The sequence below is a fragment of the Trachemys scripta genome, chromosome 7, assembly GCF_013100865.1.
Source record: "Trachemys scripta elegans isolate TJP31775 chromosome 7, CAS_Tse_1.0, whole genome shotgun sequence".
NCBI classification, from domain to species: Eukaryota; Metazoa; Chordata; order Testudines; family Emydidae; genus Trachemys; species Trachemys scripta.
Genome location: NC_048304.1, coordinates 43,460,292 through 43,473,551, shown reverse-complemented (window position 1 = coordinate 43,473,551; position 13,260 = coordinate 43,460,292). Strand labels below are relative to the sequence as shown.

At 41.8% G+C, this 13,260-nt stretch overlaps 1 protein-coding gene across 1 annotated transcript in view; it reads right to left on the bottom strand.

The window, feature by feature from the left end:
* Positions 1 to 13,260, bottom strand: part of LOC117880047 (inter-alpha-trypsin inhibitor heavy chain H3-like) — an 87,698-nt gene that overhangs the window by 18,602 nt on the left and 55,836 nt on the right. The window contains 7 exon segments of the mRNA XM_034775721.1: positions 2,529 to 2,639; positions 3,554 to 3,722; positions 6,311 to 6,325; positions 6,327 to 6,428; positions 6,613 to 6,738; positions 9,044 to 9,154; positions 10,572 to 10,734. Of these exon segments, the coding sequence (XP_034631612.1) occupies positions 2,529 to 2,639; positions 3,554 to 3,722; positions 6,311 to 6,325; positions 6,327 to 6,428; positions 6,613 to 6,738; positions 9,044 to 9,154; positions 10,572 to 10,734 (797 nt within the window).

Here is a 13,260-nt window from a genome sequence, read left to right as displayed (position 1 = left end):
AGAAGAACTTCCTTTTATTTGTTTTAAACCTGCTGCCCATCAATTTCATTTGGTGCCCCCTAGTTCTTATATTATGGGAACAAGTAAATAACTTTTCCTTATTCACTTTCTCCACACCACTCATGATTTTATATACCTCTATCATATGCCTCCTTAGTCTCCTCTTTTCCAAGCTGAAAAGTCCTAGCCTCTTTAATCTCTCCTCATATGGGACCCATTCCAAACCCCTAATCATTTTAGTTTCCCTTCTCTGAACCTTTTCTAATGCCAGTATATCTTTTTTGAGATGAGGAGACCACATCTGTACGCAGTATTCAAGATGTGGGCGTACCATGGATTTATATAAGGGCAATAAGATATTCTCCATCTTATTCTCTATCCCTTTTTGAATGATTCCTAACATCCTGTTTGCTTTTTTGACTGCCGCTGCACACTGTGTGGACATCTTTAGAGAACTATCCACGATGACTCCAAGATCTCTTTCCTGATTAGTTGTAGCTAAATTAGCCCCCATCATATTGTATGTATAGTTGGGGTTATTTTTTCCAGTGTGCATTACTTTACATTTATCCACATTAAATTTCATTTGCCATTTTGTTGCCCAATCACTTAGTTTTGTGAGATCTTTTTGAAGTTCTTCACAGTCTGCTTTGGTCTTAACTATCTTGAGCAGTTTAGTATAATCTGCAAACTTTGCCACCTCACTGTTTACCCCTTTCTCCAGATCATTTATGAATAAGTTGAATAGGATTGGTCCTAGGACTGACCCTTGGGAAACACCACTAGTTACCCCTCTCCATTCTGAAAATTTACCATTTATTCCTACCCTTTGTTCCCTGTCTTTTAAACAGTTCTCAATCCATGAAAGGCTCTTCCCTCTTATCCGATGACAACTTAATTTACATAAGAGCCTTTGGTGAGGGACCTTGTTAAAGGCTTTCTGGAAATCTAAGTACACTATGTCCACTGGATCCCCGTTGTCCACATGTTTGTTGACCCCTTCAAAGAACTCTAATAGATTAGTAAGACACGATTTCCCTTTACAGAAACTATGTTGACTTTTGCCCAACAATTTATGTTCTTCTATGTGTCTGACAATTTTATTCTTTACTATTGTTTCCAAGCGGTCCTGTTATAGTTACCTCTTGGACCAGATCCTGTGCTCCACTCAGGACTAAATTGAGAATTGCCTCTACCCTTGTGGGTTCCTGTACCAGCTGCTCCAAGAAGCAGTCATTTAAAGTATCGAGAAATGTTGTCTCTTCATTTCGTCATGAGGTGATATGTACTGTGACAGACCCAGACCAGTGGGGTACAGGAGTCTGGTAGAGGGCAAATATACTGATCACTGGATGAGTAGTTTTCTGTTCCCTGAGTGACCAGAGCAGGGGCTGCACTAGAGTAATCAGGAACCTGCTAGAACCAGTTAAGGCAGGCAGGCTAACTAGGACACATGGAGCCAATTAAGAAGAAGCTGCTAGAATCAATTAAGGCAGGCTAATCAGGGCTCTTGGTTTTTAAAAGGAGCTCACTTCAGTTTGTGGTGTGAGTGTGAGGAGCTGGGAGCAAGAGGCACAAGAAACTGAGAGGGAGAGGGTGTGTTGCTGGAGGACTGAGGAGCACAAGCATTATCAGACACCAGGAGGAATGTCCTGTGGTGAGACTAAGGAAGGTGTTTGGAGGAGGCCATGGGGAAGTAGCCCAGGGAGTTGTAGCTGTCATGCAGCTGTTACAGGAGGCATTATAGACAGCTGCAGTCCACAGGGCCCTGGGCTGGAACCCGGAGTAGAGGGTGGGCCCGGGTTCCCCCCAAACCTCCCAATTGACCTGGACTGTGGGTTCTTCCAGAGGGGAAGGTCTCTGGGCTGTTCCCCAACCCACATGGTGAATCTCCGAGGCAAGAAAATCCGCCAATAGGCGCAGGACCCACCAAGATAGAGGAGGAACTTTGTCACAGTACCCAGTCAATATGGGGATAATTGAAATCCCCCACTATTATTGAGTTCTTTATTTTGATAACCTCTCTAATCTCCCTTAGTATTTCATCATCACTATCACTGTCCTGGTCAGGTGGTTGATAATAGATCCCTATTGTTACATTCTTATTACAGCATGGAATTACTATCCATAGAGATTCTATGGAACATGTGGATTCATTTAAGATTTTTACTTCATTTGTTTCTACATTTTCTTTTGCATATAGTGCCACTCCCCCATCCCCTGCACGACCTGTTCTGTCCTTCTGATATATTTTGTACCCCAGAATGATTGTGTCCCATCGATTGTCCCTACTCCACCAGGTTTCTATGATGCCTATTATATCAATATCCTTTTTTAACACGAGGCACTCTAGTTCACCCATCTTATTATTTAGACTTCCAGCATTTGTGTACAAGCACTTTAAAAATTTGTTGCTGTTTATTTGTCTGCCCTTTCCTGAACACAGGGATGCAGTTACAGATGCTCGAACCAACAGTGGGATGTCCACAGGCAGCATAACTATGAACACTCATCGCTAGTGGAATTGCCATCAGTCAGCATTATAATTGTAGAGGAGCTTCTCTCAGGCCAAACCTTCTCTTTGTGAGCTTCATTCATCATTTCAACTGTTCTTATTAAAGCATCATTTATGTTTGTCGCTGCAAGAGACATGACCACAGAAAACAGAACAAGAGTAAGTACAAGTTTGTATAATGTTCCACTCTGTGTCAATCCAGAATGTTTCAAACCTACCAACAGCCTAAAGGCCCCTCTAGGAGTGAAAGATACTGTTGACTGCTTCTACTCACAGCTATGTGACAGCAACACAGACAGAAAAAAATATGCAGAGTGGTTTTATATTAGCATGGGGTGCTCTGGCCCTCAACAACTTCAGATCAAATGAGGGAGCAATTAGGTTAGTCCTGCAATTGCTTTCTTCATGTTTACTATGCATGTCTTTGAAACGTAAGCTTCTAACAGGAAACCAAGCAATATGTGCAGTAGCATTGAGGTTCATCATACGATTGTGCTAATGGTTGTAGCCATTTTAATTTGGCTCATTGTATAATTTGAATCATGCTAAATGCTTTTTACAAACCCTTTAGAACATTTGAACAATACTGTAGATCCCTCTTTGTTCCATCCTGTTGGCTGGGATCCCTTCTGCCACCATTACATGCTGCAGTCTTTCACCTAACACCAGCTCAGCCAAGTCCTTCTACTCCTTCTTTCTGCTCATGACTCCCTCACAAGCCCTCTGTGGCTCCAGACCCTGTTCCCATGTCCAATCTTTGGCCAGATTCTTTCTTGCCACCTTCCTCTGACCCAGAGATCCCTTCCTAGTCTCTTCTGCTGGAGTCAATTGTCCATCAGCAAACACATCTTCCATTTCCTCTTATTCATATTCATTGTTTGCCAAAGAATGACACCAATTATTTGTTATTTAGCTGACTAGTGAAAACATGGTTTCATCACGCCCCTATTTGAGATCCTTGGAGGAAAGATGTAAATGCAAAGTATTTATTATGAAATTTTTTTAGAGAAAGATATGTTAAAATTTAGTGATATTTACATCCTGTGGCTTTTATGAATTTAACAAACTTTTGTGCTTCCTTCAAATTCTGTAGGGTAGCCTTGACTAAGTATTCCTTCCAGGATATTATCCTGTTATTAAACAAGATAAAGTTGAAGTGGTCATTCTCTTTGACATCATCCAATATTTTGAGGAGTACTTCCTTTGTCTAGAACAAATAATAATCACTGTTAAAAGAAACAAATGAGAACATGAAATCTGAAGCTTGTTCATATTTTATTATAGAGACAGCTAGTAACAACCCCTATACTTAAATTACCTGATGCTTTCCATAAGAAGATATTCTTGCAACCTTTTTTGAGATGCTCTCCTGCCTCCATTGTTTGCTGAAGAACTTTGCAATTTGGCAGGGAAACAGTGTTCAGGCTAGAGAGATGCCTTTCATTGGTCTCATGACATTCCATTTAGGTATCTTAAGGTATGTCTTCACTGCAGAGTTAACCGGGGCTCTTACCTCGGTGTTACCCCGTACTCCCTCACACCTTCCCATCCATATACAAAGACCTCTCACCCAAGCTTCCTGGTGCTTTAAACCTGGGCTAGCTGGCCCGGCTAGGGTATAGGTTAGAGTCTGGATGCTGCTTTCACTCATCCTCACTTTGCAGTGAGGATGCAGGCTAAACCACTTGAGTGCCAATAGTCCTCCAATACCTTCCCACAATTCCCTCCATGTGCTCAGGACAGACAAGTTTTTGCACAATTCACCGGCAAAGGATCATAGAGCAGCTCAGCTTCCTGCAGCACAAAGAATGATGGGATATATCTCCAGAAGTCCTAGCAACACACAAGGGGTAGTGCAATACCAGTGAGGACTCAGTAGCTCAGATATGGTTTTGCAGCCTGTGGCTGCTCAGACATGGACTAGGTTAACCCAGATACTGCTCACGTGGTCTAAGCTAGTTCTGCAGTGAAGATGTACCAGTAATTATAAACTGTTGAAAATGGTCATTTCCTTTCTCTCAGTAGCAAATTAAAAATCTGGCAGACTGCCAAAATAATACCTAACCATTATAAAAAGATGGGCTCATGGTTCCCTCACTGTACAGGAAACTCTGCAAACTGCAAGAGCAGCTGTAGCAGAGGTGAGTGTGGGGGTGGGTTAGGTGGGGAAGAGCTTGGCCGGGCTCCTGTTCTCCCAACCATATTCTCTCCAGACCCAGCAAATGACCCTAGCAGTCCATCCCCCGACTCTTTGGGCATTATATGGGGCAGGAGTTGCCCAAACTACTGGGGGTTGGGGAAGAAAAGAAAGGACTGAGCTGTTCTCCCCACCTCAGCCACCCATCCAGATCCAACAGATGGTCCCAGCAACCTATTCCCCGCTTATGGGATAACAACATGCTGCTGCTGCCAGCTAAAAGAGTTAGTTTTCTTCTGAGAAAATTTTTGAGATTTTGAAAAATTTTCATGTTCCAAATTGTGACAGAAAGTCAAAAATCTCAAATGTTCACAAATCTGAGGAAAAAAACCATTGGTTTCGGTCAGTCAAAATGTTTAATATCTATAATATCAAAATCTTCTAAATTAAAAAGGCTAATCAAAATAATTTTAATTATTTATTTTTACTATAAATTAACTGAAATTTTGAACCAAACAAGGAACCTCACATTTCAAAAATGTCAAAAATAGGAAGTTTTGACAATTTCAAAACATTTCCGTTTTTTTTCAGAATAGGAAATTTGTCACAACCAACCTTTTCCCGTGGAAAGTTTCAGGTTAGATGAATAAGCAGTTTTGAATTAAAAACATTTTGCTGAAAAATTCCCAACCAGTTCGAGCAATAGCCTGGTATTACAATGTATGTACTTATTTCAGTTTTTAACACACATGCTAGGAGTGTTCATCCCCTGCTCTGAATGCCTTTTGCAATAATGACAAACACAACCAACAATTACACTGAACTGCTAAACTCCAGTGCCTGCAACAATAATTCATTCCCAACATGACTCCACTACATTACAACTCCCAGATGAGCAAACATCCTATCTTATGTTCTTTCTAGCTCCTTCCCAAATGCCTCAGCAAAAAAGGCAAACCTTACACTATGGTCACAACATTAGCATGGGCCTAAAGAGGAATTCAGACACAAAGATATAAAATGGCTAAAACTGGGAAAGAATATCCATGCAGTTCAGGCTTGCAGAGCATAGACATGAACGGAGTCAGCATGCCTGGATAGCTCAATTCAGATTGTTGCCAAAGTTCCGATACCAGACCTCAGATATGAAATGGCTGAGAGCTGGAAAGTATTAATTACGGAGTTAATCCTAGATTGGAAGAGCATTCTGGGTAAGGATATAAGGAGCACATAAAACGCCTCTTTTCATTTCAGAATTCTTCTGGCAAAGCAAGTGACTTTTAAAACTGTAGAATTTACATAATCCACCTGTGCAACCTCAGATAGTGTTTTGTCTTGTTAGGATTTATTACCATGATACAGTTGCTTAGCTGACTGGAGGTGAAGCAGAGTATAATAGAACAACCTACCAACAGTTGTGTGCTGGTCGTTAAAAGAGCTTTATGGCATTTTGAGCGATAGTAAAGTACTAGCTAGGGTGGTTTATGAATCAGGTTGGGAAAGAACATCTGCAACCTCAGTCCTCACAGATCACTCTTAAGTAATAAAAATAAACTCTGCAACTTTGTTTGAAATTGATTAATCCTGCTTATTTTATTTTAAGAACTGTGCTGTGCCAAGGAGCATCCTTTTTTATGCTCAAGTTTCTGGTAAGTTACCTGTTCCATTTTTTTGACCCAACATTGAGTGACTAATGTCTATTACAAAAATCACATTCTTGGGCACCCTGGGGAGATTCACAGGTGCAAAAAAATGCACAAAGTATCCACTGATAATCTGAAAAACAAAGAACATTATGCAGATGAGAACATGCAGGTTGTGCATATCACCTGCACAAAATGTAGGAGCTGACCAGAAAAGACTTAAACATATAATTAACATTACACATGTGAACTCAATGGGACTTTGCAGGATTAGGGCTTTAACACCCCTCCCTCCCCCAAATCAACATTGAATCTACCTGTAAATTGCTTGCATAGTCTCTTTTCACGTCATATTTTATAGTAAAATCTCCATCCAAGAAAGATGTCGAGCAGTTCTCACAGGTTTGTTGTTGATCAATAGTTGACTTGAAAGACACATGGCCCTGAAAAGCAGTAGATTAGAATCCAAAATTTTATAAAATTACAGAAAAAGTAAAGTGAAATATATTTTTCTACCACATAATTTCCCAAAATATATCCAACTATTGTATCCAGTAAGATATGTAAATACTGAATAATTTTCATAATCATCATATATACTTGCCTTCTTCCTTGTAATTTATTAAATGTGGAAAGCAGCACAACTCATTACTTTAAGACTTAGACATGATTGCAATTTATTATTGCAATACAGTACTCTAGGCATGAAATGTACAGATAAGTTTTCATGGGTTACCAATAATAAAAGCAAAAAAGACACCTCTCCTTAACAGTAATCCACCAAAAGATTTGCCACATATCCCATCCTCCTACCTGTACATCCTGTGCTTGGATCATTGTATCAAGCTTGTCTCCACTACAAGGTGCTTCAAATGTATCTTGGGAAAAACACAATTTTGAGGTATTGTGATGTATAGAAATTAGAAAAATAGAATATTAGGGTTGGAAGAGACCTCAGGAGGTCATCTAGTCCAACCCCCTGCTCAAAGCAGGACCAACACCAACTAAATCATCCCAGCCAAGGCTTTGTCAAGCCAGACCTTAAAAACCTCTAAGGATGGAGATTCCAGCACCTCCCTAGGTAACCCATTCCAGTGTTTCACCAGCCTCCTAGTGAAATAGTGTTTCCTAATATCCAACCTAGACCCGCCCCCACTACCACTTGAGACCATTGCTCCTTGTTCTGTCATCTGCCACCACTGAGAACAGCCGAGCTCCATCCTCTTTGGAACCCCCCTTCAGCTAGTTGAAGGCTGCTATCAAATCCCCTCTTACTCTTCTTTTCTGCGGATTAAAAAATGCCAGTTCCCTCAGCCTCTCCTTGTAAGTCATGTGCCCCAGCCCCCTAATCATTTTCATTACCCTCCACTGGACTCTCTCCAATTTGTCCACATCCCTTCTGTAGTGGGGGGACCAAAACTGGACGCAATACTCCAGGTGTGGCCTCACCAGTGTTGAATAGAGGGGAATAATCACTTCCCTCGATCTGCTGGCAGTGCTCCTACTAATACAGCCCAATATGCCGTTGGCCTTCTTGGCAACAAGGGCACACTGCTGACTCATATCCAGCTTCTCGTCCACTGTAATCCCCAGGTCCTTTTCTGCAGAACTGCTGCTTAGCCAGTCAGTCCCCAGCCTGTAGAGGTGCATGGGATTCTTTCTTCCTAAGTGCAGGATTCTGCACTTGTCCTTGTTGAACCTCATCAGATTTCTTTTGGCCCAATCCTCCAATTTGTCTAGGTCACTCTAGACCCTATCCCTACCCTCTCAGCATATCTACCACTCCTCCCAGTTTAGTGTCATCTGCGAACTTGCTGAGGGTGCAATTAATCCCATCATCCAGACCATTAATAAAGACATTGAACAAAACCGGCCCCCGGACCGACTCCTGGGGCACTCTGCTTGATACCGGCTGTCAACTAGACATTGAGCCGTTGATCACTACCCGTTGAGCCCAACAATCTAGCCAGCTTTCTATCCACCTTATAGTCCATTCATCCAATCCATACTTTTTTAACTTGCTGGCAAGAATACTGTGGGAGACTGTATCAAAAGCTTTGCTAAAGTCAAGATATATCATTTATTTATATATAATTAATATATATACACATTATGTGTTATATATGTATATATAATTTGTGAAATCCTCTTCTAGTCCTCCCTGTCTTCTATGTTTCAGAAGCCACCAGAACCTTGCTGCAGCAGCAGTGTATATATGTAGCGAGGCCTTGAGTGTTATATGCACTTAATAGACATGGTTATTTGGACCCTCTGTGCTTCCTTCATATTATGTATGTTGTGTAAAGAGCAAAGGACACAACAGATGTATGGTTTGATTTTTCTTGCATACGTAATCAAGGCTAATCTCATGCTTTGTATGGCCTCAGACAAGACTGGCAACCTTCTGGTGTGTGTGTCCATATTTGTGTGTAAGTAAATCAGGCTATCAATTGCTTCCTCTCAATTCTTTGCTGTAGGGAGGTCAGGCTGACCTAAAAGATGCAAACCTTGCAGGGCCTAAAGTAGTCACTGGATTGCTTGTTGTGCTTATGGCCAGACTGGTACAGAATGCAAAAAGCAGAAGTTCTTTGAGAGCAAATGAATCCAGATGAGAAGCCAGTGACAACTCATCAGTTAGGTTCTGCATTTCCAGGGACAGCACCAGGGTTTATTATTCTCATGAAAAAAGTGCAGTGTCTCAACAAGTTTAACACATGTATTCTCCATTAAGGTGAGAAATAGTTATACCTTTTTTCCAGAGAAAGATTTTTCAATGGTCTGAGTCAAGTCATTCTTGATAAATGATCCAAGTGCTTCTAGCTCACTGATACCTTGTGGCTCAAAGATGTTTGCCTCAATCTGAAATATTTTGTGAAAACAATTAGTAGGCCAGACATTGGAGGGTGGAATCACATAGCAGGCTGTGTGTAAAGGATGTTTAGCGTGAGCAACTCTGTGGGCAGACCAGGGGATTTTGTAAGGGGGCAAAGTGAGGATGATGGTGGAGCCAGTGAGCAGAGCCTTCAGGAGCTGAGTGGGCTGTCTGGGCACTGCAGCTGCTTGTGCCAGTCCCAATAACTGCCTTTGAGGCAGCTATTTAGTGCAGTGATCCCCAAACTGTGGGGCATTCCCCACTAGAGGGGCACGGCAGGGCCTGGGACAGCCCCCACACAGGGGTAGGGAGGGAGCACCACCCGGCTGGAACTCCCGGACCCTGCTCCTGGCCCTTGGCCTGGGGGCGTGGTCACATTCCAGTACTGGTAAGTGGGGGAGTGTGAGAGGAAAAGTTTTGGCACCCCTGATTTAGTGCTTATGCAGCTGCCAAACTGCAACTCCTCCTCAAAGCAGAGTGTACAACTCTGTGCCCAACTACCATATATATCAGCTACAGCAGTGGAGAGAGGGCATCTGGGGAAAGCCTCTTCCACTCTGCTGTTCTAATGGGACTTGAGGAGGGCTGGGTCCCTTCTCAGTTAACTGATGGTCAGGGATATTTTTTGGGTTGCACGGCCCACACAGAAAACTCTTGGCTAACAGGCCAAGAATAAGAAGGGATAGCACCTTCCCCATCCCTTCACCAGCAACTGGACCAGGACAGAAATACAACCCATAGCTGATTCAATGCAGCATCAATCCACTGATCATGCATGGGTTTTAGTGTTGAACTAGAAAAACTAGCATTTTCTATTAAAAAGATAGATATTATAGATACTTGGACGTGGACAAAATATTGTGGCTGCAATTATTGATTTTAAAATATATCATAATTCATGTGCAAATTAAGCCTGGTCTCATGCCCCTGTGAATTGACAACACGGTCCTGGATGTTGTAATGGTTGGGTGCAATTGCCGTGGAATAATCAGCATAAACTGTGGCCACCACAGTTGTCAGTATAAATCAAGCTTAAGCAAACACAGCAGGCTGTATAATCACTGGAACCAGCAACAGGAAGGAACCTTGATCACATGCATTTGTCAATGCATTACAATAACTTCCTGTTTCATATTGTTTTGCAACAGCTGTGTGGAAAAAATGAACAGAAAGCCTTTGATAAAGGCTGCTCAGACAGCTGAAACATTAGTTATTTGTTCTTGTACTCACCTTTATTAGTGGTAAATGGATTTATCTCCTGGAGCACACAGCTTAAGATATAAATATATACTTAGCTGGCATTACTTAGGAGCAGTGCCCTTCTTCGCCCACTGTTTCTACTAGAGTTTTTAACTGCTCTGTATAAACGCTGCTGAATATAAATGAAATCCCAGAGCAATTTACCTGAAATTGTTTGACTAGCTGCTTCGGTTTTACTTTAATCAACATCTCATATTTTCCCAAGTGCTGTTTCAAAAGCTCCTCATAGGTGAGCTCAAAAGTGACTTTGCTGGCTGCTGCAATGTTGACTGAAACAGTGAACTTTTTAGTTTTTCTCCCAGAGACCCTAGAAATGTTAAGCACAATAACTACAAATCAGAAAAACACCAATATAAGAATCCCCTGGATGCTTTTTCTTATCAATAAGAAATTGCTGTCACACTACAAGCATTAAATCTTTTCCCTGGTTTCATTTGTTTTAAGAATCAATATGAATAATGCTCTTATAGTTTTTAACATGCCTAAAACTACAGTTTCAATTCTGACCTACACAGCAGTAGGTATTTTGACTAGACATTCCTTGAAAGTAACTTGGATTGGCCAGCTTATTACGAGAGATTTCATAGTGTGAACTAGAAAGCACTGAGAATTTGGAGCTTCAGCCTAATAGGTGCATTGCAGTCAGTATGGGTTGAGGGTGCTCGGCATCTCACAGGAGTGCTCAGCACCTTGTGGGATCCAGTGGTTAGAGGCTACGCCCTAGGACAGTGGTTCTCAACCTTTCCAGACTATGTCCCCCTTTCAGGAGTTGCATTTGTCTTGTGTATCCCCAAGTTTCACCTCACTTAAAAACTACTTGCTTACAAAATCAGACATAAAAATACAAGTGTCACAGCACGCTATTATTGACAAAGTGCTTACTTTCTCGTTTTGTCTGTATGAAATTTTAGTTGGTACCGACTTTGCTAGTGCTTTTTATGTAGCCTGTTGTAAAACTAGGCAAATATCTAGATGAGTTGATGTACCCCTGGAAGACCTCTCTGTACCCCCAGGGGTACACATACCTCTGGTTGAAAACCATTGCCCTAGGATATTGATTTGAATTTGGCTCAAGTGAGTAGTAGTAACCAAAAGCCAATTTTGAAATCAATAGCTCTTTGGTGCTCTGTGTAAATGGGGCAGGTTGCATTAGCCTAGTTGTTAATGGACATGTGTCTACATCACAAAAACTCGCACTAGATTTAGCAGCCTCTTTTCAGGCATCAAGGATTAAATAATTATGGAAACTGAGCTACCCTGACAAGAGGTGGTTGCTCCATGGCAGAGTTGAAACATTGATGGAACAATGTGGGGAAGCTTTCTCTGATGCTGCCCTATGTCACACCCACTCTGTGTCTAGATAGGGAAACCAGGGAATCTTCTTAATGTGAGACTGTTGCTGTATGTCAGTCTGTATATGGTGAAAAGCTATGAGATTCTTGGAGAGCAGCAAACTGCTTCTCCAGCAGTGACGGGTACCAGTCACATCACTTAAAGCCCTACTGGAAGACACTCAGGCTTTGTCTTCACTACAGATATAGATAATAATATAAGAACGGCCACATTGTGTCAGACCAATGGTCCATCTAGTGCAGTATCCAGTATTCTGATAGTGGCCAACACCAGGTGCTTCAGAGGAAATGAACAGAACAGGCAATCATCAAGTGATCCATCCCCTGTCTTACACTCCCAGCTTCTGGCAAACAGAAGCTAGGGACACTCAGGCTAGGTCTACACTACAGGGAGAGGGGGTCAACCTAAGATACGCAACTTCAGCTACGTGAATAGCGTAGCTGAAGTTGCATATTTTAGGTCGACTTACCTGGCTGTGAGGATGGCGGTGAGTCGACCACTGCCACGCCGCCATCGACTCCGCTTCCGCCTCTTGCTGCGGTGGATTTCCAGAGTAGATGGCAGAGCGATCAGGGATCGATTTTATCGCGTCTTCACTAGACGCAATAAGTCGATTCCCCAATAGATCGATTGCTACCCACCGATCCGGCGAGTAGTGAAGACGTGCCCTCAGAGTATGGGGTTCCATCCCTGACCAGCCACTGATGGAGCTATCCTCCAGGAACTTATCTAGTTCTTTTTTTAACCTAGTTATAGTTTTGGCCTTAACATCCTCTGGCAACAAGTTCCACAGGTTGACTGTGCATTATGTGAAGAAGTACTTCTTTTTGTTTTAAACCTGCTGCCTATTAATTTAATTAGATGACCCCTAGTTCTTGTGTTATGTGAAGGAGTAAATAACATTTCCTTATTCATTTTCTCCACACCAGTCATGATTTTATCATATCCCCCTTAGTCTCCTCTTTTCCAGGCTGAAAAGTTCCAGGCTGTTTAATCTCTCCTCACACAGAAGCTGTTCCATACTCCTAATAATTTTTGTTGTCTTTCTCTGAACCTTTTCCAATTCCAATATATCTCTTTTGAGATGGGGCAACCGGGTCTTCACGCAGTATTCGAGATGTGGGCGTACCACAGATTTATATAGAGATATTTTGATATTTTTCTGTCTTATCTATCCCTTTCCTAATGGTTCCTAACATTGTTAGCTTTTTTGACTGCTGCTGCACATTGAGTGGGTGTTTTCAGAGAACTATCCATAATGACTCCAAGATCTCTTTCCTTAGTGGTAACAGCTAATTTAGACTCTATAATTTTATATGTATAGTTGGGATTATGTTTTCCAAAGTGCATTTCTTTGCATTTATCAACACTGAATTTCATCTGCCATTTTTCAGAGTGGGAGCCATGTTAGTCTGTATCAGCAAAAAGAACAAGGAGTACTTGTAGCACCTTAGACTAAAAAAAGTATTTGAGCATGTTT